Below are 26,095 nucleotides of genomic sequence, written 5' to 3'. Positions count from 1 at the left end.
GTTGTGACACGTGCATGGGTGGCTAGGTGAGCTGATCAACGACCAATTGGTCTGTAACCGACAATAACCGGTTGCAAGCTTCATCGATAGCACGATACGTAATTCATACAGTCCCGACCCAAACATTTCGTTCACGAAACTGGTGCATGATTTGAATTTAGTGCGCCTAGGCATCCAAAATAGGCTGACTCGAGTGGTTGACTTACCCTGGATGTAACTATTAGTCAATCTCATGTTTTCCACGTGTCTTTCAAGTGCACCGCCTAGATAAAGATCAGTCTATACGGTCGACGAGTATTGCCGAAATAATTGCAGTCAAGGGCAGGGTTTGACTAATCGGTTTGCACATTTTATTGTTACTGTCCTTTTATTATGGCTATTATCGCTCGGCCACGATTCAGTTGTTTCCTCTGCGAATGGCCGCTGTGTCTGATTAGATGTCTCCTGGTACGCTGGCTAGTGTGTTCTGGGACCGACGCTGGCCGTTCGTTGACTGGCCGGACAGGGACCCACCATATGCTGCCTGAGAATCAGCCGTTCATGGACTGGCCGGAGAGGGACCCACCATATGCTGCCTGAGAATCATTCAACGATCATTCACGCACTCTACGTCCGTGTCGGAGAACGCTCAAGAGGGGACAGGCCATGACACTATAAACTACGGTTTATGTTGTCTGGGTAACCCATGACCATCAATCATCTGCCAGTACATGTCACAACATTAATACTGGCGACAGTTCAGTCACCGAAATACAACAATCGCACAACGGTTAGCTTATTGTCGCTACGCATTAGCCACCACCGACATATCCAGATAGTGGAATATACCGATAAGTGCCGTCGATGCTCCAGAAGGAAAAAGTCATTAGTTATACTGCCGTGAACCAGCTCTTGAGTAACCTTATGGAGCACGAATTCGCTGCTATCCGCTCTCTAGAGAATAGGAAAAGGCTACCAGACTGACTATCTCACTTGTTCCAAATACTTATCATCATCAAGGCCGAAACTCGCGTGCAATAAACCTTAGAAACACGTCCTTGAAAACAAGGATGAAACATGCGCTAACATCCTAAATACAAATGGGGTGCAATTTGGACAAGATGATTTCAAAACTACCGCTCACTCGGAACGCCAGGTTCTCTTAGTCCATCCAATTAGGACAGAAAGAAGATCTTTCTCTCACTATTCCCTTATATTATATAGTCTATGTAGCCTGCACATTAATTTAAAGTGATAAAAGTTCACTGCAGAACAGAAAACATTTCCATAAAATATAACCGAATATGTACTTAGCATATGTGGTAAAATTCTCGAATAACGAACTTTCTCATGGTAAACAAAACCAGAATGATGGGTGGTGGTGGGCATTAGCATATTCGAGATCAATCAACTTTAGATACAAAGGGATAAAGCATGATGAGGGATGTCTTACATTTTTTTATAACCAGTGCGGCTAGTGCATCTATGTGAGTTAACTAAAGGCGCCCAGAAACTCTTTATTAGCAGCCAGCCAGATCAACGCATAGAAAAAGAGCTAACGGGAGATAGACTTGCAATAAAATACATGGTTTCGTTGGCAAACGTGAGCAGTACATTGACTCAAAATCCTAAAATAGACGTGTTATTGCTTTCAGCCAAGGTGTGGTTGGATTGTCCAAGCTCTCGTTCTTAAACACTCATGTACACTCAGTGTATTCTGTATTCTCCTGTTTTCATGTATAGTACTCTCCTCACAAAAAGCATCTGCAGGGAGATATCTAAATGCCCAACAGATGTGTGTTCTGTCGCGAAGGCGGACGAATACGAACAACTAGCACGCTGCTTGCTACAACTGGTTAGCGAAAAGTCCGGTGTCCATAAACAGTACTAACGACAGTTAGCACGGTGGGATGAAATTAGCTACTACTACCGTTTAGTTTTAAAGAGCATCTTCAAAGACATAAGAAGTAAGTGCAGGCGATGAATGTGAAAGGGTTGAAGGAGAATATTAGGTAAAAAGAGAGAAGTTCCAGTCAGACAAGGTGAATCCCGACGTATGTGAGAATCTTCGGTACCGAAACAGACGTGCAAAGACCAACAGCCGAACAAAGGACAAACAAGGCTGAATGCTCTTCAAGGCGCGGTAAGCGCTACACATCAAGATTCGCACATCAGGTAAAAAGTGTCCGCCATACTTGGTCTGGTGTCAGATTCAATGGTAAAAATGTACACTCATCGCCATGTGTCACTACAAATACTGCGGCGCATGCTCAAAATCCAAGAGCTCTAAACGCGTAGAACGGAGACATGCTGGGGCACCAACAAGATATGTCCACATGCATTTCTTCTCAGTATGTCGTCCGGCCCGAGGAAAGAAATAATGCTGGTTAGCGGAACTCAAGTAGGAGGACTAACTAGGATAATGATATATATAAAGATATATTCTAACAGCATAACAAAACGGTAATTGTTGATGGTTGAATGGTAACTATCGAAAGCTCGACAAGTTCCGATTCATCACGTGTTGATTTATCTTGTTGCTTAGCTGCTCTAGTAGATCAGTTGTTAAAGAAAATTCAGCCTTGCGCAAAAGAGTTGGCGACATCCGGATAATGCAACGGAAACATTTGTTTTTGCGACAGACGATTTGTGGGTTCGGGCAGATGAAAGTGTCACTGTGATTTCCCTACCTGGGGATAAATTCAACATTTCCGAGATTAGAGAGTGCATCCCACAAGTTTAATAGGGAATTTGTTCGGGGGCCAGCCGTCCCTGATAACCGAACATCACATCATTTGGACGCGTGTCACGTGCAGGACACGGGCCAGACGTAGGCATGCATGCCTTGGTCAGAATGCCAGCCAATCCGAGTCAAGCACCTTGACTCGACGGTTCTCGCCCCCTCACGGACATTCTGGCACGACCTTGTGGAACACTCTGTGACTACCCTATATATAAACAGTTGTACTGATTTTCCTTTGTCTCCATAAAGGGCTGTGTACAGCTACCGTGCCTTTTGCTATACCATAGTGGGTGGAGCAGGAAGCCAAGGGACCGACACAGAGTTGCACTACCGTCCAGCAAGTTATAACAACTGGCGACAACCCGAACCCACGATGTCAATTTCGGCAGAGCAACTCCAATTAATTTTACAGCAACAACAGAAGCAGTTCGAAGAAGCACAACTGAGGCTTGTTGAATCTCTGATGCGCAGTATGTCGGTGAATGCGATAAAAAAGGGTGAGCCTCCGTCTTCTTCCGCAGATGCTGCTGCCAGCTCAATTACCGAATTCAATTTTGATGCTGAATCTGGACGAACTTTCGAAAGTTGGTTCAAGAAATATGAAGACATGTTTCAAACCGACTTTGCTCAGTTTGATGATGCGTGGAAAGTTCGTCTGTTGCTGCGGAAACTGGGGACAGCTGAACACGATCGGTTCACAAATTTCATTCTCCCCAAACTCCCTCGTGACCTTGGTTTCGCAGATGCTGTCAAAATTCTGGCCCAAATATTCGGTGAGCAAAGTTCCTTGTTCAATATTCGTTATCAGTGTCTCAAGATTACCAAAAGGGATACTGAGGATTTCATCACATATGCCGGTGTGGTCAACAGAGAATGCGAGCGCTTTCAGCTCAGCTCCATGACCGAGGATCAATTCAAGTGTCTCATCTTTGTGGCTGGTCTTCAATCACCACACGATGCAGATATTCGGACCCGGCTACTGAATCGAATTGAACAGGATCCAGAGTTGACGCTTCAGAAACTTACCACCGAATGCCAGCATCTTATCAATCTCAAGGCTGATGCTGCCATGATTGGACATTCCAAATTATCTCAGCCGGATATGGTATGCAAAGTAACTTCCAAAAGGAAGTCAAGTTCAAAACGAACTCCAAGAAAACCGCCCACACCCTGTTGGTTTTGTGAAGAATGGCACTATTCACGCCACTGTCCCTACCGGAACCACAGGTGCAGTAAGTGCAGTCGAAAGGGTCACAAAGAAGAATGCTGCAGAGACAACTTCAGGAGCTCGCGCAAACACCGACCCGACAAAAGGACGCAGGCAGAGGCTGTGACCGCCACATTCAGGATGAAATCACCTGGTCGACGTAAATTTGTCACATTATGTATCAATGGCACACCAGTTACTCTCCAACTGGATACAGGTTCTGACCTCACTCTGATTTCAAAACGAACCTGGAACGAAATTGGAAGGCCACCAGTGGAACCCACAAAGTGCATCGTTCGTAATGCATCTGGTGGAAGCCTCAAACTGACCGGGAAGCTGAACTGTTCCGTAACGTTCAAGGGAATTCATCTCAGTGGCACTTGTTACCTCACGAACTACACAGGCCTTGATCTCTTGGGCCTGGATTGGATTAATGAGCTTCAACTGTTGGATGAACCCCTCAATGCCGTTTGTGACGAAACAACTGCAAACGGCCCCGATACGTTCACGAGAACATCACGTCCTGACGATTTTGTGGTCGCTACAGTTGCAGCCAAACCGGAGACCAGATGGAGCATACGCGACACAGCGACTATTCAGCTTCTGGCGTCCGGCAGCGGTAGCCCTCTCACCTCAGTGCAATTTGGTGAACCCTCCCAGCAGCCCGCAACGTTTCACCCGCGATCTGAACCGTTCAGTTTACAGTCGCAGGTTCAGGCGGATCGTCCTACTGCTATCCGGAAAGTCAAGGAAGTGGGGCCGGCAGAAGGGACGCCACAACAGTCACACAGAGACCAGCCACCGATTCAAATATATGAGGAATGCTCTCCACGGTGGACGCAGGGTCGACGATGTCAAACACGAGGCACACGTAAGAACATCAGCACATCCGCGTCAAGTGAACCAACTTCAGGCAACAGACTGCGGTCTGGTGAGGGGACCACGTCGCATTGGAAACCGGACAGCCGTGACATACCTCCCAAGTGGAGGGTACCGGATTCCAGATCAGCATGCTGGCAGCCCCAGGGACGGACCGACGTGCGACAGAACCTCCATGAGTCATCACAGTGGAGTCCAAAGCAGCAGTCGGTTGGACAGCCCTCTCAAGGGGGAGGTGTTCGGGGGCCAGCCGTCCCTAATAACCGAACATCACATCAGTTGGATGCATGTGTCACGTGCAGGACACGGGCCAGACGTAGGCATGCCCTGATTGGTCAGAATGCCAGATAATCCGAGTCAAGCACCTTGACTCGACGGTTCTCGCCCCCTCACGGACATTCTGGCACGACCTTGTGGAACACTCTGTGATTACCCTATATATATATATATATATATATGTCTCCATAAAGGGCTGTGTAGAGCTACCGTGCGTTTTAAAATATAATGTAGTGGGCGGAGCAGGAAGCCAAGGGACCGATACAGCGTTGCACTACCGTACATCAAGACATAACAGAATTCACCTTCCTCGATGTAAAGCGGAAAGAAAAAAAGGAAAAGGATAATCTCTTGTTGGGAGTTACTTCAGTTTTATGTTGGTTTATTGGGTGTAGTTGTTTACAGTGGACAGTAGAAGTTGGTGCACTAAATTCTCTCGGATGTAGAAAACCTTAGTCTGATAAACATAAAGACAATACATAAGAATTTCATCAGTCAAACTGCTAAGTGAAAAACAAATCAGCGACGCACTGCCTGCGGTGACAGCAACACTTAACAGGTTAACACGACCAGTCAACAGCCGTCCGAATTCAGTTCAGTCCGCCGGCCAACCACCGAGGAATGTTTCCGTGTGTAATTGAAGGTCAACACATGTCAAGGCAGTCAACGCGGCAAGGTTCATTTGTTTTGGTCCGTGGTGTTGATAAACAATCAGTATTGCTAAAGAAGCATTCAGAGACTGAACCAGTCACAGCCAAACGGATTCGAACAAGTGATGAATTCGAAACGGCGTCCAGGGACAGTGACTGTATGTATAGGATAAAGATGAACTATGTAACCTGTGCTTGTTCGTCAGTGCAAACACACCACTTACAGTTAACACTATGCTATGGTGTGTCACAAGTCTCTTGAATGCAGATCCACATATTCAGTTGACTGGAACAGCATCCGGCTTGAGATAGCTCAGTAGTTAAGCCGTCAACTTACTGACCGGAAGGTTCGAATCCCACTTCAGCATCTCATCCCTAGGCTTGGGCAACCTAACAGCGTCTCAGCTCTCGAGGTAGCATGGCAGCTAGGCATCGAAAGGGTGCGTCTCAGCTCTCGAGGTAGCATGGACGCTAGGCATCGAAAGGGTTTTATAGCTGAACGAACGATTGCTTCTATGATAGTCGGAAATCCCTGGCTTCTGTCGCTTTGCCTGGCACCACTTATACAGTTCGCAGAATTATTCAGCAGGGTGCCGTAAACTTGTTCTACACCCAACGAGGGTGACAATCCCAGATGAGAATGCCATTAAGCAAACGGCGGTAACGGTGTCCGACTATTCAGCGTGCTAGAAAAATGCCTTTTGGCCAACTTAGAGACAGCCACAGCTTAGACAAACGTCAGACATCCCAGAACTGACGTTCCACTCCATTAGGAGAAGAGTCCTTTCGGTTTTGCTCCCCGTTCTGGTGAAAGGCGGGTTAATTTTACCCAGTGACCGCTGTTTTACGCAAACCTGTTTTGTTGATTAGCAGCCACATGCAGCTGTGTCCGCAGTTAAAGCCATAAGCACGGTAACAAAGGCACGTCCAGTGTACACCACACCCAAAGCACTCCGCAAACTCATTTGGTGGACAAAGTGGGGTTGATTACGTTGCGAATCATGCTAAAGGATTAGATCCGTTCACGCCAAATGCTCGCATTTGCATAAGAATTTGGTTTTGACGGGAGACTCAACCGAATCCAGCCAAATCTCTCACTTACAATAGTCCTCGTAATGGACTAAGTTTGCCTGATGAGCTCCAAGAAGGGCGAAACCGGTCATGGGCTGCCGGACTGTTTCCAGCAACCTTATGAGTAGCGTATACTTTTTCATAATCGGTCATTGATGCTAGAACGCATCCTGACTGTATTTGGACAAGTTACTATGATCATATAGCCAAGTTCGTGCCAACGAAGGAGATGAAGAGGTGCGCCAGCACCCAGAGTCGAAATCGGTGAAACAGACGGACTACTCACATGATTGCACATAACCCCATCCACTATGATTGTTGCTGATTGACATATGCGGGCGACGAATGACCTAACCTTTGTGTCAACAGTTCCAGTGACGTGGACGAAAATCAATCCGCAAACCAGGTGAGCTCTATTTTACTGAGAACTATCAAGAGACTCAAGACACAAAACACAAGATCATGAGCTAGCCTTCAAAGTGTGTACGTGTGCATACGTGCACGGCGCGACACCTTACAGATTATTGTTTACAGGGAACGAATAATAGCGATTTCCTGTTGTCGAAACCGAGCGGACAAGTGGTGAACGTCCTGTCAATACTTGACGCATTCAAAACCAGCGTGACTGTGTCTTAGCCCTTACAGATTATTGTTTACAGGGAATGAATAATAGCGATTTCCTGTTGTAGAAACCGAGCGGACAAGTGGCGAACGCCCTGTCAATACTTGACGCATTCAAAACCAGTGAGCTGGTTTCCACCTCTAGGTCGTTCATCGGATGAAATGTTTTGACGCGAGAAACTGGTGCAAAAACCTACCGTTTGCTGACACCAACTTTGTGAATCGGGAGATGAAAGTTAAATGTCGATGACGCACAAAGCAACCAATTCTTGATGAAATCTGGTCCGAATTCCTTCCTTCGTATTCAGCCATAAGGTAGTCATTATCACGAGTTTTCCCACCAAAAGGTGAGAGTAACCTATTCCCCACTCCCTTTTGACGATGTGATGGTAAAGTGCGCTCCAAATTCACGAGAGTAGAGTATGCTACGAGCGACAGGCTAATCAACATCGAGGAAAGGGATGACACTGTTCTTTACCACTCCTCAATGCACATAGATACAAAAGATACGAAATTCGAAGTTAAGGATCTTATTAAGAGACTGGTTCCGCAATGCTCCCACCGCTTATTCACGAGTGCATCATTCTGAGGGTGATGAAGGGATCATGAATCCCGTCAGCTGTCGCTCAGCCAGTGCATCAACATATGACTCGGTGAAGCCGCTGCTGAGAATCATCTGCGGTTCTTCGATTAGATCAACTGGAATGAACACGACTACAGCGGAGAATTCCACAATTTGCAGTCTTTTTTGGGATTACACACCCGCAGATAAGAGTACCTGAACATGCATGAAACGCAAATAGTAAGTGCTGACTAACAGTCGTTAAAATAGTCGAAGTGCCAGATGTCAACGGGAATCCATTCGACCAGATACAGCTCATCAGTTGTGATGGTGTGGAAGATGAGATACCATGCATTCGCTTGGCGCCAAACTGGTCTCATTATCAGACTCGTCCTAGCAAGAACCACAACCTGAGGGAAGAATGCCAAGTTTAGATGCACGACCTAACACACTTTCTCTCTGTGGTGTAACGCGTATCGAATGCATGCGATTACTTGGTGCACGGTTCTTGTAATGTTCCAAATGGAGGGTTTTAGCCGAAAACTCGTGGCGAAAATCAAGTAACTGGAGACTTGTAATGTCCAAATGGAGGGTTTTAGCCGAAAACTCGTGGCGAAAATCAAGTAACTGGAGAATAAAATGAAAAATAGAAAAAAGATACCGATATAGGCTTGATATAGCCAGACGCACGCCCAAAGGGGCATCGAGATGGAAGATATCATTAGAATCGAATGGAAAGCCGAGTTAAACAATGAAATGTTATTCTGTGAGCAAGGTGCTCAGTTACTTTTCTCCTCCGCCTGAGTGTCAACAACTTCAGTGGAAGTGACTCAAAAACGTGGCTTTGTAATCGTTTTCTTCGCTGAAGGATGCATAGCTGATGGAAACGAAAAATTCGGAACGGTACTCTTCAAAATAATCTCCAAAAAAGTTATCCCCGTAACAAGGCTGTATTCATTGAAGAGCTCGTTGGGAGTATTGAAGATAATCAGGCGATAAGCGCGCAGACTATACTAATTTATTTGTGGCAAAACCTAGTAGCTTAACCGTCATGGACACAAAATCACATTAAAAAGAGAAAGACAAATGCTCAGCTCCAAATAAGGAACACCTCCATAAAAACACTTTTTGCATTCCTGGGAGGTGGCTTCTAAGGGAATAGGCTGAATTTGTCGGGAAGGGTTAGCAACCGTAGTCAACTACAACACCTGCGGGCAAACTTAGTTCAGGTGATCGAGGGAAGCACAATGAAACAAACTAAATTCGTACAAATTTCTGGTTTGCGCTGCCACTTGAAACTTTTCATCGACACTTTGCCTTGCCAGGGAAGAAAGCAGAAAGTATTGTTGTATAAGGATACAAGTCGTTTAATATGCATAAACATAGCAGCTGGTTCTCAGTCAGACGGAACATGCATGGAAGAAGCGTCCATTTACCAAAATTTCCGAAAATATTAGCCCTGTTCTGAGTGAATCCTGAGCCACACAATGAATGCACACAACAGCATCACTGACAATAACAGCGTCGGGCACCAGCTTAACACCGCAGCATAAGCAAGCCATTATCCTGCGACAACTGTTCGTTTTCCTTCTATTTTGTATGGCAGTGCAGTGAAGCACTCATTTAGCGGTAACACCCCGGGGTAACCAATTTTTGGCGACTCCAAGAAATTCTTTCCGGTCATTGTGAGCTGACAGATCACTTCCATAATAGCTATAGTCAAAACCATTTTAAAACAAACTTGGCCTCACATCCTTTCCCTACACTGATCATGAGATTCTCCAAAAATATAAGACGGTATTTGCGTTCAAAACGAGTGGCGACATGTTTGGATCTACCTACGAAGTCAACAAAAACGGCAGCACAGCTTTTGTTTCGACGGAACTCTGAAAGCTGCTCACAGTAAGTTAGGCTTTTCACTGGTCAGATCTACTAGCCTCGCCTACAGAACAGCTCAGAGAATTCGTCGAGGAACACTCCGCACGCTAATCCCGATAACCTTGCGAGAGGTCACCAACAACACTCAATAGGGCGCTACTGGAAAAGATAACTGGTCGCAGTCGAAGCCTGTTTGTCAAAGAGAATGGCTTGTCTTAGATCATTAAACTAGCTATAATCACGCAGCTCCTACTGATCAATGCAATCCTGCGATCACTGACGGAGAGGGATTCTATCATATTTTTGGCAAGCGTGGTTAAATTTTACAGACAGATTCATATTTCACATGGAGAAGCCTGTCTTATACATAACACCTTAATTCAACGTTGAGTAAAACAGTTTCTTCAGTAGTCATGGAACGTCTCTTTATAGACTACGATTTCCGTGAAAACATTAGACCGTTTTCTGTCGACAATCTCATGAGTAGCATATTACGTCTACACAATATATCGCGATATTTCGAAAATCGTACCAACTGGAACCTGAGGCAGTCTGGTGAGCACATTCAGTTGCCTAAGAACATTGTAAACCACAGGTTCAGCTGTGTTCCAGTTAAGTCACCCGTCAAAATCAAACTGATATGCAAACAAGTGTATTTGTTGAAATTAGACTGCCTTAATCTGGTTGTAGAAACTGGTGAAGTTTCATTGGATGGTAGTTAAACTAGGTTGCTCCGATTTCTAACACCTAGTCAAGTCTGCTATTAAACTACGGAATGATAGAACCAATACCTATCTATCAATTTGTCGATTGCTTATCCATTTTTACCCAAATGATGCGGTATCTCCAGGAAAATATTGTCGGGGCGATAAATTTTAGGCAAATGCGGCATTCCACTGCAACCCCAAGGAAATAGACGATGACGCCAATGCCTAGATGTAAGAGAAATTGTGCTGGTGGAAAGTGTCACAGAATAATGCTTAAACTGGTTGATGACTCAAAAAGGCTGGTTTACACTGTCATCAGCGGGTCACACGTGGTACCCCATTTGACACCGCATAAACAGACCACTACGGTCTATCTTACAGCGGTTTATCATCATCATCATCATCGTCAGCTGTAATAACCGCGTACTCGTCGTACGGTGGTTGTAGCTGCCGCAGTTTCGTTCACCCATGGTTGGGGAGGGGAGGGGTAGGTAGCTGCGCATTGCAGGCGGGAGCTGATAAATTGGTGCATAGATCCAGCACTGTCAGTGGGCTGTCAAGTGAAGGGGGGTTGGAAAAGGAGCAATGACTTTCATACCTCACTACCAAGTCATTGTTTGACCGCTCCTGGCTCTCTTCTACCCTTCACGTTGTTGTGCGAAAAGAGCCCTCTGAGGAAGTCGGTCGACTGGCATACGCAGGACGTGGCCAAGCCAGCGCAACCTATGCAGTGCGATCAGTTCATCTATCGAGGGTGAGTTATTTCTCCCGAATACCATTCGACGTACTTCAGAATTGCTGATCCGGTGTTCCCACCAGATTCGGGAAATGATCCGAAGACATCGATGGTCAAACACTGAAAGTTTTTTGACGTCCTCGCCGCGCAGCGCCAGGTTTCTGATCAATATAGTAATATGGAGCGCACCGCACAGAGAGGCTGATGTCACGCCTACGCCGCAGGTGACGTAGGTTCGCAAAAGCTGCTCTGGCCTTCGCAATCCAGATGGAAATTTCATCTTTCGTGAGACCACCGGGACGGATACAGCTGCCTAGGTAAACAAATTTGTCTACTACCTCAATCGGTTCATCCGCAACCACGAGGCTAGGGTTCGAGCCCACCCAGTCTTGCAGTAGCACTTTACACTTTGCATGCCGAACCGCGAGGTAGAATTATTTAGATTTAATATTGTTTGCATTACCGCAGGGTCAGATCCAAGAAGAGTTATATCGTTTGCGTACTCGATATCTGTGAGCGGAGGCCCAGGGAGCACTTCGACCCCACAGGCATTAGGGGCTAGTAGTGAGTCTTTCATGATTGTATCATTGACGAAGTTGAAGAGGAAAGGTGAAAGAGGACAGCCCTGTCGGACACCACTGGATATGATGAACTCAGGAGAGAGCCTCCCGTAGACCTTTACACGGCCGCGGGAGTTGGCGTACAGCGCCTTAATGATGGTCAGGAATTTACGGGGGACACTTTTGCTCCGCAGACACTGCCAGTGTTTGGTGGTCCACAGAGTCAAAGGCAGCTTTCAGGTCAAGAAAAACAACCTGAAAGCTGCCTTTGACTCTTACTCCGTTGTCAGTCGTTGCTGTGCATGTTCGGCTAATTGAATCGGACGATGCGGTTACGTATAACAACCCTATTGATACAGAATGGTAGTTGCGGTACACCAGTCAAACCGGTTCAGTCGAAAACACGGTTTCACACTGCTCCAACCGAATTCTTTTCGCGATGAGCAAACGCCCGAAGTATAATATGGTTTCGTTCTAAACAATACTCGCTGTAGGTGGAAAATGCACTCGAGTATGGCTGACATAAGTAGGACGAAATAGCATAACTTAAACATGCTTGAAACACTTACACCGGCCTACAGTTGAACATAATCAGTGACCTTGAATCAGCCTTACCGATTACCCCGGAAACCCGAAACTCAAAGATGGACACCGCGAATTTAAGACATTGTCCAAACTTCAGAAGCATAGGTATAGACCAACCGAAGAAGCACGAAGTGAACCTGATGTTTATCTGCTGAAAGACCAGAGAATGCGTTTTGCTCAGCTTCTAAAACGGTCTACTAACACGTGTTTACCGTCCTCATTCAACCCAAGACAGTAGAACGCAATGCAGCATGCAGACCCCCTTTTAGTGGTTGTTCGAGTTAAAACTGCTGTTTTGGTTGTGGTTGTAAAAGTATCACACCCTTTAACCCGTACTAAAAGCATTGTTCAAGAATTTTTTCTGAAAAATTGTCTGCCAAGTTAGGCGTATCGGAGTAATAACAACAGATCTGACCACCATTGACCTTAATAGCTTTTATTCTGTGGATACACTAGCATTAACGCCGAAGGTTTGGGTGCATCTACAAAATGGTCATCACTAAGTTGACAACAAACACTGAGAAGGTCACTGGAATTCCAAAAGAAACATGCCTTTTGTGTGGTATGTTCTTTAAACAATTGATTAAGGCGTTCGTAGTGTGCAAAATAAGATAATTATTTCAGAGTAGCACGTGGAACCTACGACAGATGGGCGAAAGAAAACATTCAGTGAGGTAGGTTGTCCTCGCGCTAAGTTCCCATTCTACCGTATCCTTCAAATCATTGCCTACAGTTGAATGGGATTTGGGGGATAACATGCATGCAGACATTCTAGGCTTATCGACAATTAGCGAACGAAATAAATGTGGGAATGGCTGAAAACAAGGGACCACAGGTCTGCGATCACATTCAAAAGCAATTGTAATAAGACTTCTATAACTAAGCATGATTGACATGAAGTGCTCATTTGAAGGGTGGGTAGTAAATGCGAAGAGTCCTGTGATATGTTTGGCTTCATCATCAATCATCGTCATCATCATCACCAGCAACCTCTAACATATGTGGCACTGTTCACCAAAAAAAACAGAAACCGCTCATATATATGACTGTTTTATTTAACCTTGGAGTGAGCCAGTATCAAGAATGGATTTCATTTATAATTTAGAAAGCGCCTGATTTCACTTCGGTCTTTTTAGCTGCTTTAGAACCAGGGATTTTCATAAAAATCTGATCGCAGTGGCAGTCGTTTTGGTGTAACAAAAAGACCCCCGCGCCAGTCGACAATCATATGGCTGTATTACATATACGTATATGTACATATAGTACCGAGTCTCATGGAAAGAAAAGCAGCATAAGTCTGGAGGTTTCCAGCGGAAGTGTTAACTAAGTGGCTCAGTAGTATTGTGATAACACAATAGTCTTTGAACCAGCTGTTAAGCTTTTTGAGGAAAACTGTTGCCCTTCAAGCAAATATCGCTAATCTGATCCCGTTTAACACAACACTCTAGTACAAATAGTAGTAAACGGTACGGTGTTCACTAACGCACTGACAAGGCTCTTCGAATAGTGACGAAACACCTAAATCAATTGCAAAGCTCAGCGAACCACGTAAACGGCTAATCACTCAGGCCGACCTATCGACATTTCGCAACATCAGCAACAAAGCGCGAAATGCTGCACTATAATGACAAGACGATATAGAAAACCGAATTATTTTATGCCCACTACTTTTGTGTGGTATGTTCTTTAAACAATTGATTAAGGCGTTCGTAGTGTGCAAAATAAGATAATTATTTCAGAGTAGCACGTGGAACCTACGACAGATGGGCGGAAGAAAACATTCAGTGAGGTAGGTTGTCCTCGCGCTAAGTTCCCATTCTACCGTATCCTTCAAATCATTGCCTACAGTTGAATGGGATTTGGGGGATAACATGCATGCAGACATTCTAGGCTTATCGACAATTAGCGAACGAAATAAATGTGGGAATGGCTGAAAACAAGGGACCACAGGTCTGCGATCACATTCAAAAGCAATTGTAATAAGACTTCTATAACTAAGCATGATTGACATGAAGTGCTCATTTGAAGGGTGGGTAGTAAATGCGAAGAGTCCTGTGATATGTTTGGCTTCATCATCAATCATCGTCATCATCATCACCAGCAACCTCTAACATATGTGGCACTGTTCACCAAAAAAAACAGAAACCGCTCATATATATGACTGTTTTATTTAACCTTGGAGTGAGCCAGTATCAAGAATGGATTTCATTTATAATTTAGAAAGCGCCTGATTTCACTTCGGTCTTTTTAGCTGCTTTAGAACCAGGGATTTTCATAAAAATCTGATCGCAGTGGCAGTCGTTTTGGTGTAACAAAAAGACCCCCGCGCCAGTCGACAATCATATGGCTGTATTACATATACGTATATGTACATATAGTACCGAGTCTCATGGAAAGAAAAGCAGCATAAGTCTGGAGGTTTCCAGCGGAAGTGTTAACTAAGTGGCTCAGTAGTATTGTGATAACACAATAGTCTTTGAACCAGCTGTTAAGCTTTTTGAGGAAAACTGTTGCCCTTCAAGCAAATATCGCTAATCTGATCCCGTTTAACACAACACTCTAGTACAAATAGTAGTAAACGGTACGGTGTTCACTAACGCACTGACAAGGTTCTTCGAATAGTGACGAAACACCTAAATCAATTGCAAAGCTCAGCGAACCACGTAAACGGCTAATCACTCAGGCCGACCTATCGACATTTCGCAACATCAGCAACAAAGCGCGAAATGCTGCACTATAATGACAAGACGATATAGAAAACCGAATTATTTTATGCCCACTAGAGCGCAGCAATTCACCGAGGTGCGGAGAGGCATTTCGATACGCAGTCAAAAGGGGAAAGCCTACAGAAAAGTTTGGGAACTAGGTTGCGCTTTTTCATACCATAACGGTCATGCATGGAGGATTTCGGGGACGAAAGTTTTTCACATCACGCGCCTCTGAGAATAACAACAGATCCACTGCCCGGGTACCGTGGCAACATGACAATTACACGCAAGAATCGCATTCACAAGAAATCCGTGAGCTAACTAACCCTGGATTCTTTATACGAACCAACCGGGTGTTCGAACTGTGTTGTGTGGAATTACGAACATACTTTCTGATTCGCACGCTGAATTGCGTTGACCATATAACACACCGACGCTTCTTTTCAATGAATCTAAATAGCCGAAAATACTCACCCCACCACTTCCGATCGATAAAGTAGTTGTCATCAAACGCTCCTTTCTACAGGATTGCCGTAAATGGTGGGAAAAGTTACTTGATGTGGGGAGAGACAATGACGTAGAAACGGAAAAAAATGAGTACCCCTGAAAAACGAACGCTTCGGGAAAGCGCACGGTTTTGGTCGTCCAGTGAAGAGTGTTATCAACAGCTTCCGGCGTCCCACGCTGAAAACAGCCCGTCGATGGGGGGCTTTAATTCGCCGATACACTCTTGAGAGATTACTTCATAACACGCTTAAAGGTATAGAAGTTATTGACAACAGTGGTCTTTATTGGGACGATCACACCTGGAGACCGAGTCAGAATGGTCTCTTCTCAGGAAATATTAAAAAAGCAACTCCGAGTGAATATCATTCCAAGTAATACACCTCTTCTCCGGAACCCCTAGTGGTCGTGACTCAATTTATAGGAATCCTAATTTCACAAATATAACGAGTCGAAGTCAGTCCGATGAAGGAAAGCATATTGCACATAACATGTTTGTGTTAGACAACCAGAGTGAGGCTATTTTTATCTTTTTTGGGAAGGATTTTGAGCAGAACATGCCTTAAAGGTACTTCGTAATACGAGCCGAAAGATAGGCTACCCGTCAGCCATAAACTTAAGAGGCTTCAAAAGTAGAATTCTCAGGTGACCTTCTTTCTTAGGTTGCGCTATTGCAAACCAAGAGCGCTCCACTCAAACCGACTTATACTGTGGCGCAACCGATGAAAATGGGAATTAGAAGATCACCCTCCAGAATAGATTGTATCGCAGAAACTAAACAAGCAACTCACTTCTGTCACCGAAGAACTCGTAGATAAATGATTTCATTTCCATAAAACCGAGACGAATCACGGCGGCCTTAGTGTTATCACCGTAACCTAGACCTTCGGTAATTCCAGCGCCCACGGCAACAATGTTCTTCAACGCACCACAGAGTTCAGTGCCCACTTCATCCTGGATAACCACAATCCGGAAGTAGTCGGTCTAAAATGAAATCCGAACAAGCACAATCAAACAACGCAGGATTATAAGGCGAGACCTAGAGAAGTGCTGTGGCTCATAGTTGTGATCCACGTCTGCCCTACTAGATAGCCATATGACATTTGTGAGAGGATTGTTGAATGAAAAACATCCCAAACGCCTAAGTAATGAGATTTGCACCCAAGCCTTCAACGTAGAAGACGGTCGATGTTGCATGTTTCTTGGGGTATTCTGCGCAGAGACTACATATCATCGGTTCCATCCGGCTTAATGAAAAGGCGCTCAATATAGATACTGCTACTGCTGCGGGCGGTAAGACAACAGTACGTCACATATCAGCGACAGGCCATTATGTTGTCATTCCCTCTTGTATACGACCGAACGAAGTTGAGGCCCTTCGAAGTCGATGTAGAGATTAGGTGCAACTAGTTGTTGATCTGTTCAGTGAGCTTGCCAACTGTCTTACCATCGTTTCGACACCAGTGTGAGGTTGGATGGGTCATCTGCAGGTTAGACCAAATGGAAGGAGGCATTTTCGCAGTAATTCATAGGGGAAATACAACCGCTGACGCGTGGAGGTTTGTCTGCGGACGAAGGTTTCCCATCAAGGAGTTGCTTATGAGCATATGAAGCCTGGAGGTGTTGGCATATGTTGATAAGTGCATCCACGTGGTTAAGTGACTGTTGACCTGTTCGCCAAACTGGGCGAACAGGTCACCCACCACGGAGACATCACCAGTGCACCCGGGTGCAAGTCGATTGTCAAGCTCGGCGAACAGATCAACCACCTGATCACCAGCCAATAAACTCACCCGAGCAACGAATACGTCAGCCTAAGGGTGAAATACCCTTAAATGGACTAACCCTGGTATAGTTGGCAAACCTGTACAAACGAACAGTGGAGTGTATAGCATGTTAACAAACTGTAGCTACATGCTGACTTGTCTACATATACATCGGCATTATGAGTGGAGATGCGAGAAGCAAGCTCAGAAAGCACCGATGAGTAACACATGAGCCTGATTATCAAGCGTGAAAATAGTTTGTGATCGTTCAGTTCAAAAGAGCTTGGTTAAAGGTGGAGGAGCTCTATACTGTCACTAACTACCGATACTGTTGCAAATGACCTCAGGAAAGTGTAAAGAACTTCAACACATGTGTTAATGAGGATGATAAATAAGTACTTTTTGGAGGGGAGGGACCAGCTCAACTAGGCCAAAAGTCACACGGATATCTTGCGAGTTCAACCACCACTAAATGGACTCTGAAATCAAAACACAGCAAAATGTGGTGCTTGAACGACCTTTGTCAAGACATTTAACCACAAAACATCGTCGCGAATTGCGATCGATTCGTCTGATGGCCATAGCTACTACAGTAGTGTGTATGGAATAGAATGTGTATCAGTGTATGGTTGTATATAATTCGTTGTTTTTTCTTGCTGGCAATCGTAGCTGGACGGTATAAGAGTGAAGAACGATTATTTTTCAGGTTTACGCTGGGTATTACATCTTGTCAGGCATGTGGTGGTAAGGACCGAAGATTTTTCCAACTATCAAGTTAGACACAGGTTAGGACCATGTTGATTTTTGAGGCTTCAGTGCAGACCCTACCAGATTGAAGTGTAGGTGTGTCGGCAAATTCGGTGTGATGTTTCTTCTCCAGTGCATACAGGGCGACACCGGAGTCACGCTTGAGTTGCTTCGCCCCTGTACTGTTTCGAGGTGGAACTCTAGTCTGCCCTTCTGTTCGATTTTTCCTAGGTAGTCCATCCTACGTATCGGATATCCAGCGATAGAGAATACACTTTTGTATAATCCCGTTGGATAACATACGTCTCCAGTGCTGTTCACTAGATACATATCTGGAAGCCCTTCTACTACTTGATGCGTTCATTAAATTCAAGGCGTCAAAAGTCACATAAATTAGTCCAAATATCTGAAACTCTCGAAACCGGCATCCAGTTACTCCAGCAGAACCGTCAGTGAAAACGGACAAGGAACGAATTCATAGATACCATCCAACACCAGCAACGCTACTAATGAGTCGGTGGTAAAAAATCTGGAGACGGCTCAGGTATATGTCCACAGACGCAGTTTCGCTAACAAAAAACTATACAGCGTGATGCACGGCGAAAAAAGTGGTCAGTGCTGGTACTGGGATCTGCGAAGAGAATATTCAAATCGGGATGGGGTATGATACGGTGAAAATGTAAGAAAGGTGTCGCTTACATGCTGCATACAGCAAGTAGGCGATCTGGCTGGTGACACCACGCAACGGCCAATATGACATGAGAGTATTGTTAGTTGTAAGTGTCATGAGTTCGCATTGGCTGGGATACTGCCAGGGCGCCCACACCTAGATAGGAGGACGATTAGGGTCTATGGCCAAAGACTTTGGCTCAAAATCTAACCCCTTGGCGGAAAATGCAAGTGCACCACTTTTGTGGAGAGAGCTGCTACACATGTTTCAACACCCTGAGGGGCCAGAAGACTGTGTTAGTCGGACATCTAACCATTGACCAGTCTGGCATTAGAGAACCTGTGAGTGTCGTACCGAAACCACCCAGTATGGGGGCAATGTGTCCCGGAGACACACATGCCGTCACACCACGGTAAAGTCCAGTCAATTTGTGGCTGAAGCACAAGAAAATGACATCAATACTGTGCTGAATGCTTTGGCACGGGCTCACATATTTCTTTTACTAATTAGCGTCGGTCAATGTGGGGTGACATTTTCAAGTGAAATGACGGAAACTTCGAGAGCATGGCTCTTCCACGGGCGATCATAAAATAAACCGTGTTTGACGGGAAATACCGCTGTCTACCTTCTAGAGGAGTGTTTTCTGCGGGTGCGTTGCTGCACAAATAAGACGATGTCCGTCCAGTGCGATCATAAAATAAACCGTGTTTGACCGGAAATACCGCTGTTTACCTTCTAGAGTGTTTTCTGCGGGGGCGTTACTGCACAAATAAGACGATGTCCGTCCAGTGTAAAGAAAATAATGGGGAGGATGGTGCCATCCACACGTCGCTAGGGACTGAAAAATTCGGAGACCACTGTCTTTCAGCAAACAACGGGTTTTTCTCCAAGGTGCGCTGTGCCTGACGTTAGACTCTAACTTAGGTCTTTTTTACCTTCAACACTGTAGTTTGAACACAGACAGATGAGGTTGGCTCCAGTACCATCCATAGCTGTCAATCTCTTCTTGCACCACACAATTTCAACCACCCTCCAAGACTCTAGTTGGGAGATTTTCTGCAAGCAGGAAATAAGCATCAAGTCGACTGCCGGTCCACCTATACACCAAACTCGCTTCAGGTCATACGTGGAGTGCGTGTGCTAAAGACAGCGAAATTAACAGGCATTCGGTCTGTGTCTACCGCGATCATGGGGCTAATCCTTGATCCATCTGGATTGTCCACACTGGATGCGTAACTAGGCGCGAAACCCGGATTTAAGGCACCAGGCCTATAAACAGTCAACAGAAGGCAGACTCCGCCCCTCTACCCCCTCGCTGTCAGGCCACACGCCACTTGGCAGGACAAGATAAACACACACGTACGCAACTATACAGACACACCGACGCAGCTTCGCTCACGCCCACGCCAAACTAACAGCCTAAGTGGAGCCAATCAAGATCCACGTTGATTGACCCATATTGACGTTGTGAAAACGGCAGTCGAATCGTTGGCATGGCAGTACGTTCAGACAAGAACTTCCCTTGATATCCCGTCTCCTGGCTCTAAGTTTCGCGTCGTACACAAGCAGACCAGGTCGAACTAGTTGTGCATTTTGAAAACCTTGGTCAAACACACGGTCTAGGATGTCAAAGTGATGGAAACACCGGTAACTCGTTGATATCTCAGCTACGAAGAGTCCCCTGACAAGGCGATACCTTGACGCTCTATGAGAATTCCGAAAGAACAAAGTGTTTTATCTAGGTCTGTCAAAAGCTCAGGTGTCGTCACTCTAAACAGAAAGGATTATGTCGATGTGTGCGCTACTCGGGCATAGTGAAAGTTGTTGTCATGCCTGGCTAGAAGGGCAAAGCTGAATGTCCTGACCACAAGGTTACTAACTACATGTTTCCGCTCTGAGACAATAGTAGGATCACCTCGGTTTTACTGGAGATAATCAAAGCGCTTAGTACCACAATCTACGGGGCTTCCAAAAATCCTTAAAGACAGAGCCCAATTTTGTCCATGACAATTCCATCCTACGCTGATGGGTAAACCTCGTGCTAACAGACAACGGACTGGACTGGGGAGACTTACAGGAACGCTTCTGGGTGCCGAGGTATACCACCAATCTGGCAGTCCACTAGTATAGGAATAAAACAGCTTCGGAGATCAGACTTTCATATGAGGTTGATTAAAGAGTGTCTCCAGAAACTAAACACAACGATAAAGATGAAAGCACTACCTAAAAGGTATCGGTCACGACATTTTCAGAGGAAATACAAGGAATTCGAGACATAGGCAACGTTCATAAGATAATACGGTGCCTAAATCCCAAAACCTGGGGTGGCTAAACAAGTTCATGGTCCATATGCTGCGCGCTGAAAGACAAGGACAAATCAGTATGAGCACCCTTGTAAGAAGAGCTCCTTAAAAGAGGTTGCTACTCAGGAGAATCTACAGCAGTAGTGCCCACCGGAAACAAGCCATCCTCCGGTACAATTAAGAAACCCCCTTCGGCGTGGTATCCGTTCCTCAGGGGAGTTGATCCACACCCACACAGTCACTTAGAAATACGATACTGAGAAAACCGTCCATAGATATAATACAAAGATTCACGGAGTGACTCGAGTAGGGGACTCACCTGGAATAGTTGTTTCAGCTCACGACCCATGTCAAGGGTTGCAGCTGCGATGGTCGCTTCACAGTAGTATTCTTGAGAAACCTCGGAAGCCAGGTTTGCGCCCATCATAACAGCGCATGGTATTGATAGTTGCTCCCGGATCAGATCAGTCAACAACCTGATGCATCCGTTCTCACTAAGAGCCAAACCCTAGAAAAAAATAACAGTTTGCAACCACTATTATCGTCCGCAGTGGTAGAAGTGAGGTGCTTGTAGTAAACAACTTGTTACAGCCAGCCATGGATGAACAGGGTAAACGGAGTGCCTACAAGCGGCGAGCCACACAACAGCAAGTGAACAAACCACAACAAAAAGAAATCGCTGAAAGAGGGACAGAGCAAGGCGAAAAAATTCATGACTGGAACACGCTTGAACTAATCCACGTACGCCCTTTCGACAGAAAACTCTCGGGATCGACCAGAACAATCCTCCGGCGATTGTAAAGCCCCTTGAAGGAGAGGCAATAATCTTGATCACTAATGGGTCTAAAACATCTGTCAATACATCCAAGGATGTCTACCGCATTATAAATGATATTTATCGATCTCGTTTTGTTCGCTTTACACATCAAATTCTCTAAAACAAATGCATGCTGCCTTAACGATAAAGCTCCGTACATGTCGGCCTATTTCATCTTTTCAGCATGTATAACCGTGATATATAAGCTTCGCCGACGAGGTTGTAAGAGCATAAAACTAAATTACTTCATCATTACATTGCGCGCATGGAACCAACAGTACGCCAGTACTTGCCACTGGAGCCTTCATCCGGCGATCGCCATCAACTTCTCTGCGAACGCAGCTCGTTTGGACGAGCAGAGATGACATGGTCGGTTGTTCACACTCTAATGGTGTCCGAACGAATCACAGTCTACCAACAGTTTTTTAAGAACAGGCAGTGGCGCTAAGAACGTTAATGACTTTCGAGTGATTGGTACTGAATTGGCGTGACCAGATAAAACCAAAGCAGGCAGAAGTACCTTCCTCATTCGGCACCTATGCCTTGGTGAAACTCGTTGCAGGCTCTGGACTTGTTATCATATTTATCCGACGCGCTATTTAGTGGAATCATAGTTTATCCAGACGAAATTAGCCATATCTCGACAAGTAGGTTGACTAAACCAAGCCACAGTATGCATTGCTTACAGGAGCTAACCAGGCATTTTGTCAGACGAGGATCAAAGAAGCAGAAAACACACTGGGACAGAAGGAATAAGTGCCCCCATGAGAGAATTTCTCAAAGAGAAACCAACAAACTTAGCAAGTCGAGTAAAAGTCTGAATACTGTGAATATCATTCAGAGCACTTGTCACATGAGAAGGCAGATGGATGAAGTTGCTAACATGAAATCAGTTGTAAAAAAACCTGTGATTTATCTTGATAGAACACTAAGTATAAGGCTGGTCACAAACTCCTTGACAGAGTCTATAAGTGTTTTCATACCAAAAGGAATACCCGGGCATCTAGAATATCGTTCCAATACAAACAAGAGGCGAGTACTGTACAACAAACGCAGTTGAAAAATATCAAAAACAAGAGATTCAGCCGTCAACATCAATTTAAACTGTGGGTGACATCACATTGATCCTTAAAACCTAACGACATAAGATTGCAGTAAGTCCCCAATCGTACCACTTAGTTCAACTGATTACCAAGGTTTCTTATCTCATCATGGTTGTATGGCGGTTAGGCGCCAGTATATATTGCTGGTTGATTGCTGCCAATAATGATGACAAGTCGCACGGGCCTGACCAGGCACGAAGAATGGTGGTGCGCGAATGCCTTGGCGATGCACACACAACCATCCAGTGAAAGTCGAAACGACGGACAGTCCACATCCGTTGTGTAGAGCTCATAAATACCAATGGTGGGACCAGCTGACCTCATTCGCGACCCACACAAGCGTGATTGACACGACTCGAATAATTGAACTGTTTCCTGAAGGTTGACCGCATGAACCCGGATTCCAGTCAACGCTTGTTTCTCATCCTTTGTGATTCCGCTAATTTTGCTCCCGATGAAGGCCAATTATCAGTTTTTCCACCACTAGACAAACTAAATCATAGTATTCGATTGTGGCATCCTTTCTTCACGCGGCTTCCAATTGCCATCCCACCCTCTCTCATGTCAGTGACCCTATCATGGAGCACGATCCCCAGAACGTGAATCTGGGTGCCCAATTCACAAGAGGAGAAAGACTGGTAGACTTAGATTATGTGGATGACGTTTTGTCTTTTGACGATCATGCGTCCACACAAGCTACTCTAAATTGAATATAGGAAGTGATCCCCTCTTTCGGCATGCAATTTACAGTTTTGACGTTTCGCTTTAGGATCCACTCCCATTCACTCCTTTTAAATCTCAGGAGATGGAGCCTAAGTTTGTTAATGGGCGGCAAAATCGGCAGTGTGACAGATGAAGTCAGTGCACATAAGCTGGGTTGGAGACCCTGCAGAACATGGCGGTGAGCCCAATATCGTTTCGCAGCCGGACTGCCGAGTTAATGATCGTTGGGTGTGGTTGCAGATGACGCTGAAACAGTCCTGGCGACGGCTTCTTGCTCCAGCACAATGTTCAGTCGTTTTTATTATCATGTTTTAAGAACATGCAGCCACCTGACACCCGACATTTCTCTCTAGTTGTACAGGGTTGTTTGCGGCGACTCCTCTTCTATTTGTCTTGCCTTTTACTAGGGTCTTCTGTGAATGTACAACAGTTAGGCACCAATTCCCACCACTGGTGTGTTGCTGTTCATGACAATAATAATAGTGATATTAAAAAAAACAGTAAACTGGGGAGAAACACCATGGGTAGGGTGTTGTGAAATTGCCTAAGCCTTAAGAAGACCGATCAAGAACTAACTAACGACTCGTAAAGCGCGACTCAGCCGCTGAGCTGTTGTTAGCTACGAACAGCGTCAACAATACGAAGGTTGCTACAACTGAATTCACGAGGTCGACAGAATGTCCATAAATTCACTCCTACCTGCCGTACATTAAACTGAACACCGGGATTTTAAGGACTAGATGAAAAAAAACAATAAAATAATCTACCATCTGTAACACTCTTCCGGTGGATAGCTGACATACCACCCGAAGGAAGCCCGATGGCTGAGATACTGCACAAGTCTAAACAGGAGTAGTACAAACGCCGAAGTCGGTTTGAACCACGGACTTTCCAGTCAGTAAGGTCACATCTTAACCAGCTACTGAGCTAGCTTGAGCTCAGAAACAAGAAAATTACATAATTCGGGTGTCTATAGAAGTGCATCAAAAATACGGAACACAAATCAGTCGATATTCAGTCGAAGACGATCGCTAACGAAGGGAACAAAAATATTTTTCCAAATGTGATCATAAAATAATAATAGTGCTAGTGGTCACAACCAAACGGTGTTTGTAGTCAGTGCGGATGCATCCATCTATTGTCCTGTGGCTAGCTAATCCTAGGTATCACACTCCAGCCTACTCAAATTTCGTGAAAACACGCGAGCAATTGATACCGAAGGAGTTAACCTCAACATACCTGCTGGGCGACGATTTGTGGAAAACAGGGAAGCATGGAAGAAAACAAATGACGGATGTGATAAAAACAGGACACGGAAGCAAACAAATTGAGCGAAGCAACATTTTCGAGATGGTTAAAAAATTTCCACAGGAAGTCACAATTGAAGATGAAACTATCGAGGTTTTCCTCTTAGACGACCATTCGCGATAGATCTTGAACAACCCAAGGACTGGCTAGCGCACAACAACTATTGTTTTTCCAGCTTATTGTTTACTTGAACCTGCCAAATCTGGGTCGATTTACACACACGTGACTGCATCGGCCGAGTGTGTTTTTGTTTACACTCCATTTCAGCGCGTTTGTTGCTGACAGAAACACATTTGTTGGTAATTTGCTCTTTTGCATCAATAATATCATGTCTAAAACTAGCTTCGGCATCGTTTTGCATGTATAATGATATAGTTCGGTGCTACGACCTTTTAAAGATACCAACAATGTAGTGACCAACTCCCCACTAGTTAAGTTGGCACTATTATTGATATACTTCGGTTGAAAAAAATATTCGACCAAGATTCGACTAAGATCTTAGTAGATACATTTATATGACGAACTGCAATAGATATTTCTGATTTCCATCCATGGGAAGTGAATTCGAGGCACTGAAATCCAACGAAATTCAAGCACGACGGGTTAAACTTATACACTCTCGGTACACCGCTCAGAACCGGAAAACTGAGCTGATATTATGCGCATAAAACGAGGTTTCTGTGCTTGTTAGCGATTACCATAAACCAGCACAAAGCTAAATCTAACCGACAAGATGGTCACGTGATTTATCTGCCTCAAGAGGAAGGATCAATCGAACTCGTTCCGATTCATGAAGCAGGCTAACGAGTACAAAAAACGCGATACCAATGATTGCATTAGCACTTTTATCACAAGAAGCAATGAAACTACATGGGAGGGTAATGTTAAACTCCAGAGACCCACGTGGCACAATGCTGAATGGTCAGAACATGTATCCGAAACGCGATCAATCAATCCATACTCAGTCGGCAATGTCGATTCCGTCCGTCCCT

The 26,095-nt window shown here is 45.0% G+C and overlaps 2 protein-coding genes across 2 annotated transcripts in view; one reads left to right on the top strand and one right to left on the bottom strand.

The window, feature by feature from the left end:
- T265_10816 (hypothetical protein) overlaps nucleotides 1-26,095 on the bottom strand; it is a gene marked incomplete at both ends in the record, with an annotated part of 36,580 nt that overhangs the window by 1,823 nt on the left and 8,662 nt on the right. Inside the window, 2 exons of the mRNA XM_009177293.1 lie at nucleotides 16,458-16,650; nucleotides 21,472-21,660. Coding sequence (XP_009175557.1) covers nucleotides 16,458-16,650; nucleotides 21,472-21,660 — 382 coding nt within the window. The remainder of the gene's footprint in view (nucleotides 1-16,457; nucleotides 16,651-21,471; nucleotides 21,661-26,095) is intronic.
- On the top strand, nucleotides 21,750-21,953 carry T265_10815 (hypothetical protein; the record flags this gene model as incomplete). The annotated part of the gene is made up of 1 exon (XM_009177294.1): nucleotides 21,750-21,953. One exon carries the CDS (start codon nucleotides 21,750-21,752, stop codon nucleotides 21,951-21,953), a length of 204 nt encoding a protein of 67 aa, XP_009175558.1.

Source organism: Opisthorchis viverrini (genome assembly GCF_000715545.1).
Source record: "Opisthorchis viverrini unplaced genomic scaffold opera_v5_411, whole genome shotgun sequence".
In the NCBI taxonomy this organism is placed as follows: domain Eukaryota; kingdom Metazoa; phylum Platyhelminthes; class Trematoda; order Opisthorchiida; family Opisthorchiidae; genus Opisthorchis; species Opisthorchis viverrini.
The sequence above is the reverse complement of the archived record's forward strand: the minus strand, read 5'-3'. Positions and strand labels throughout refer to the sequence as shown.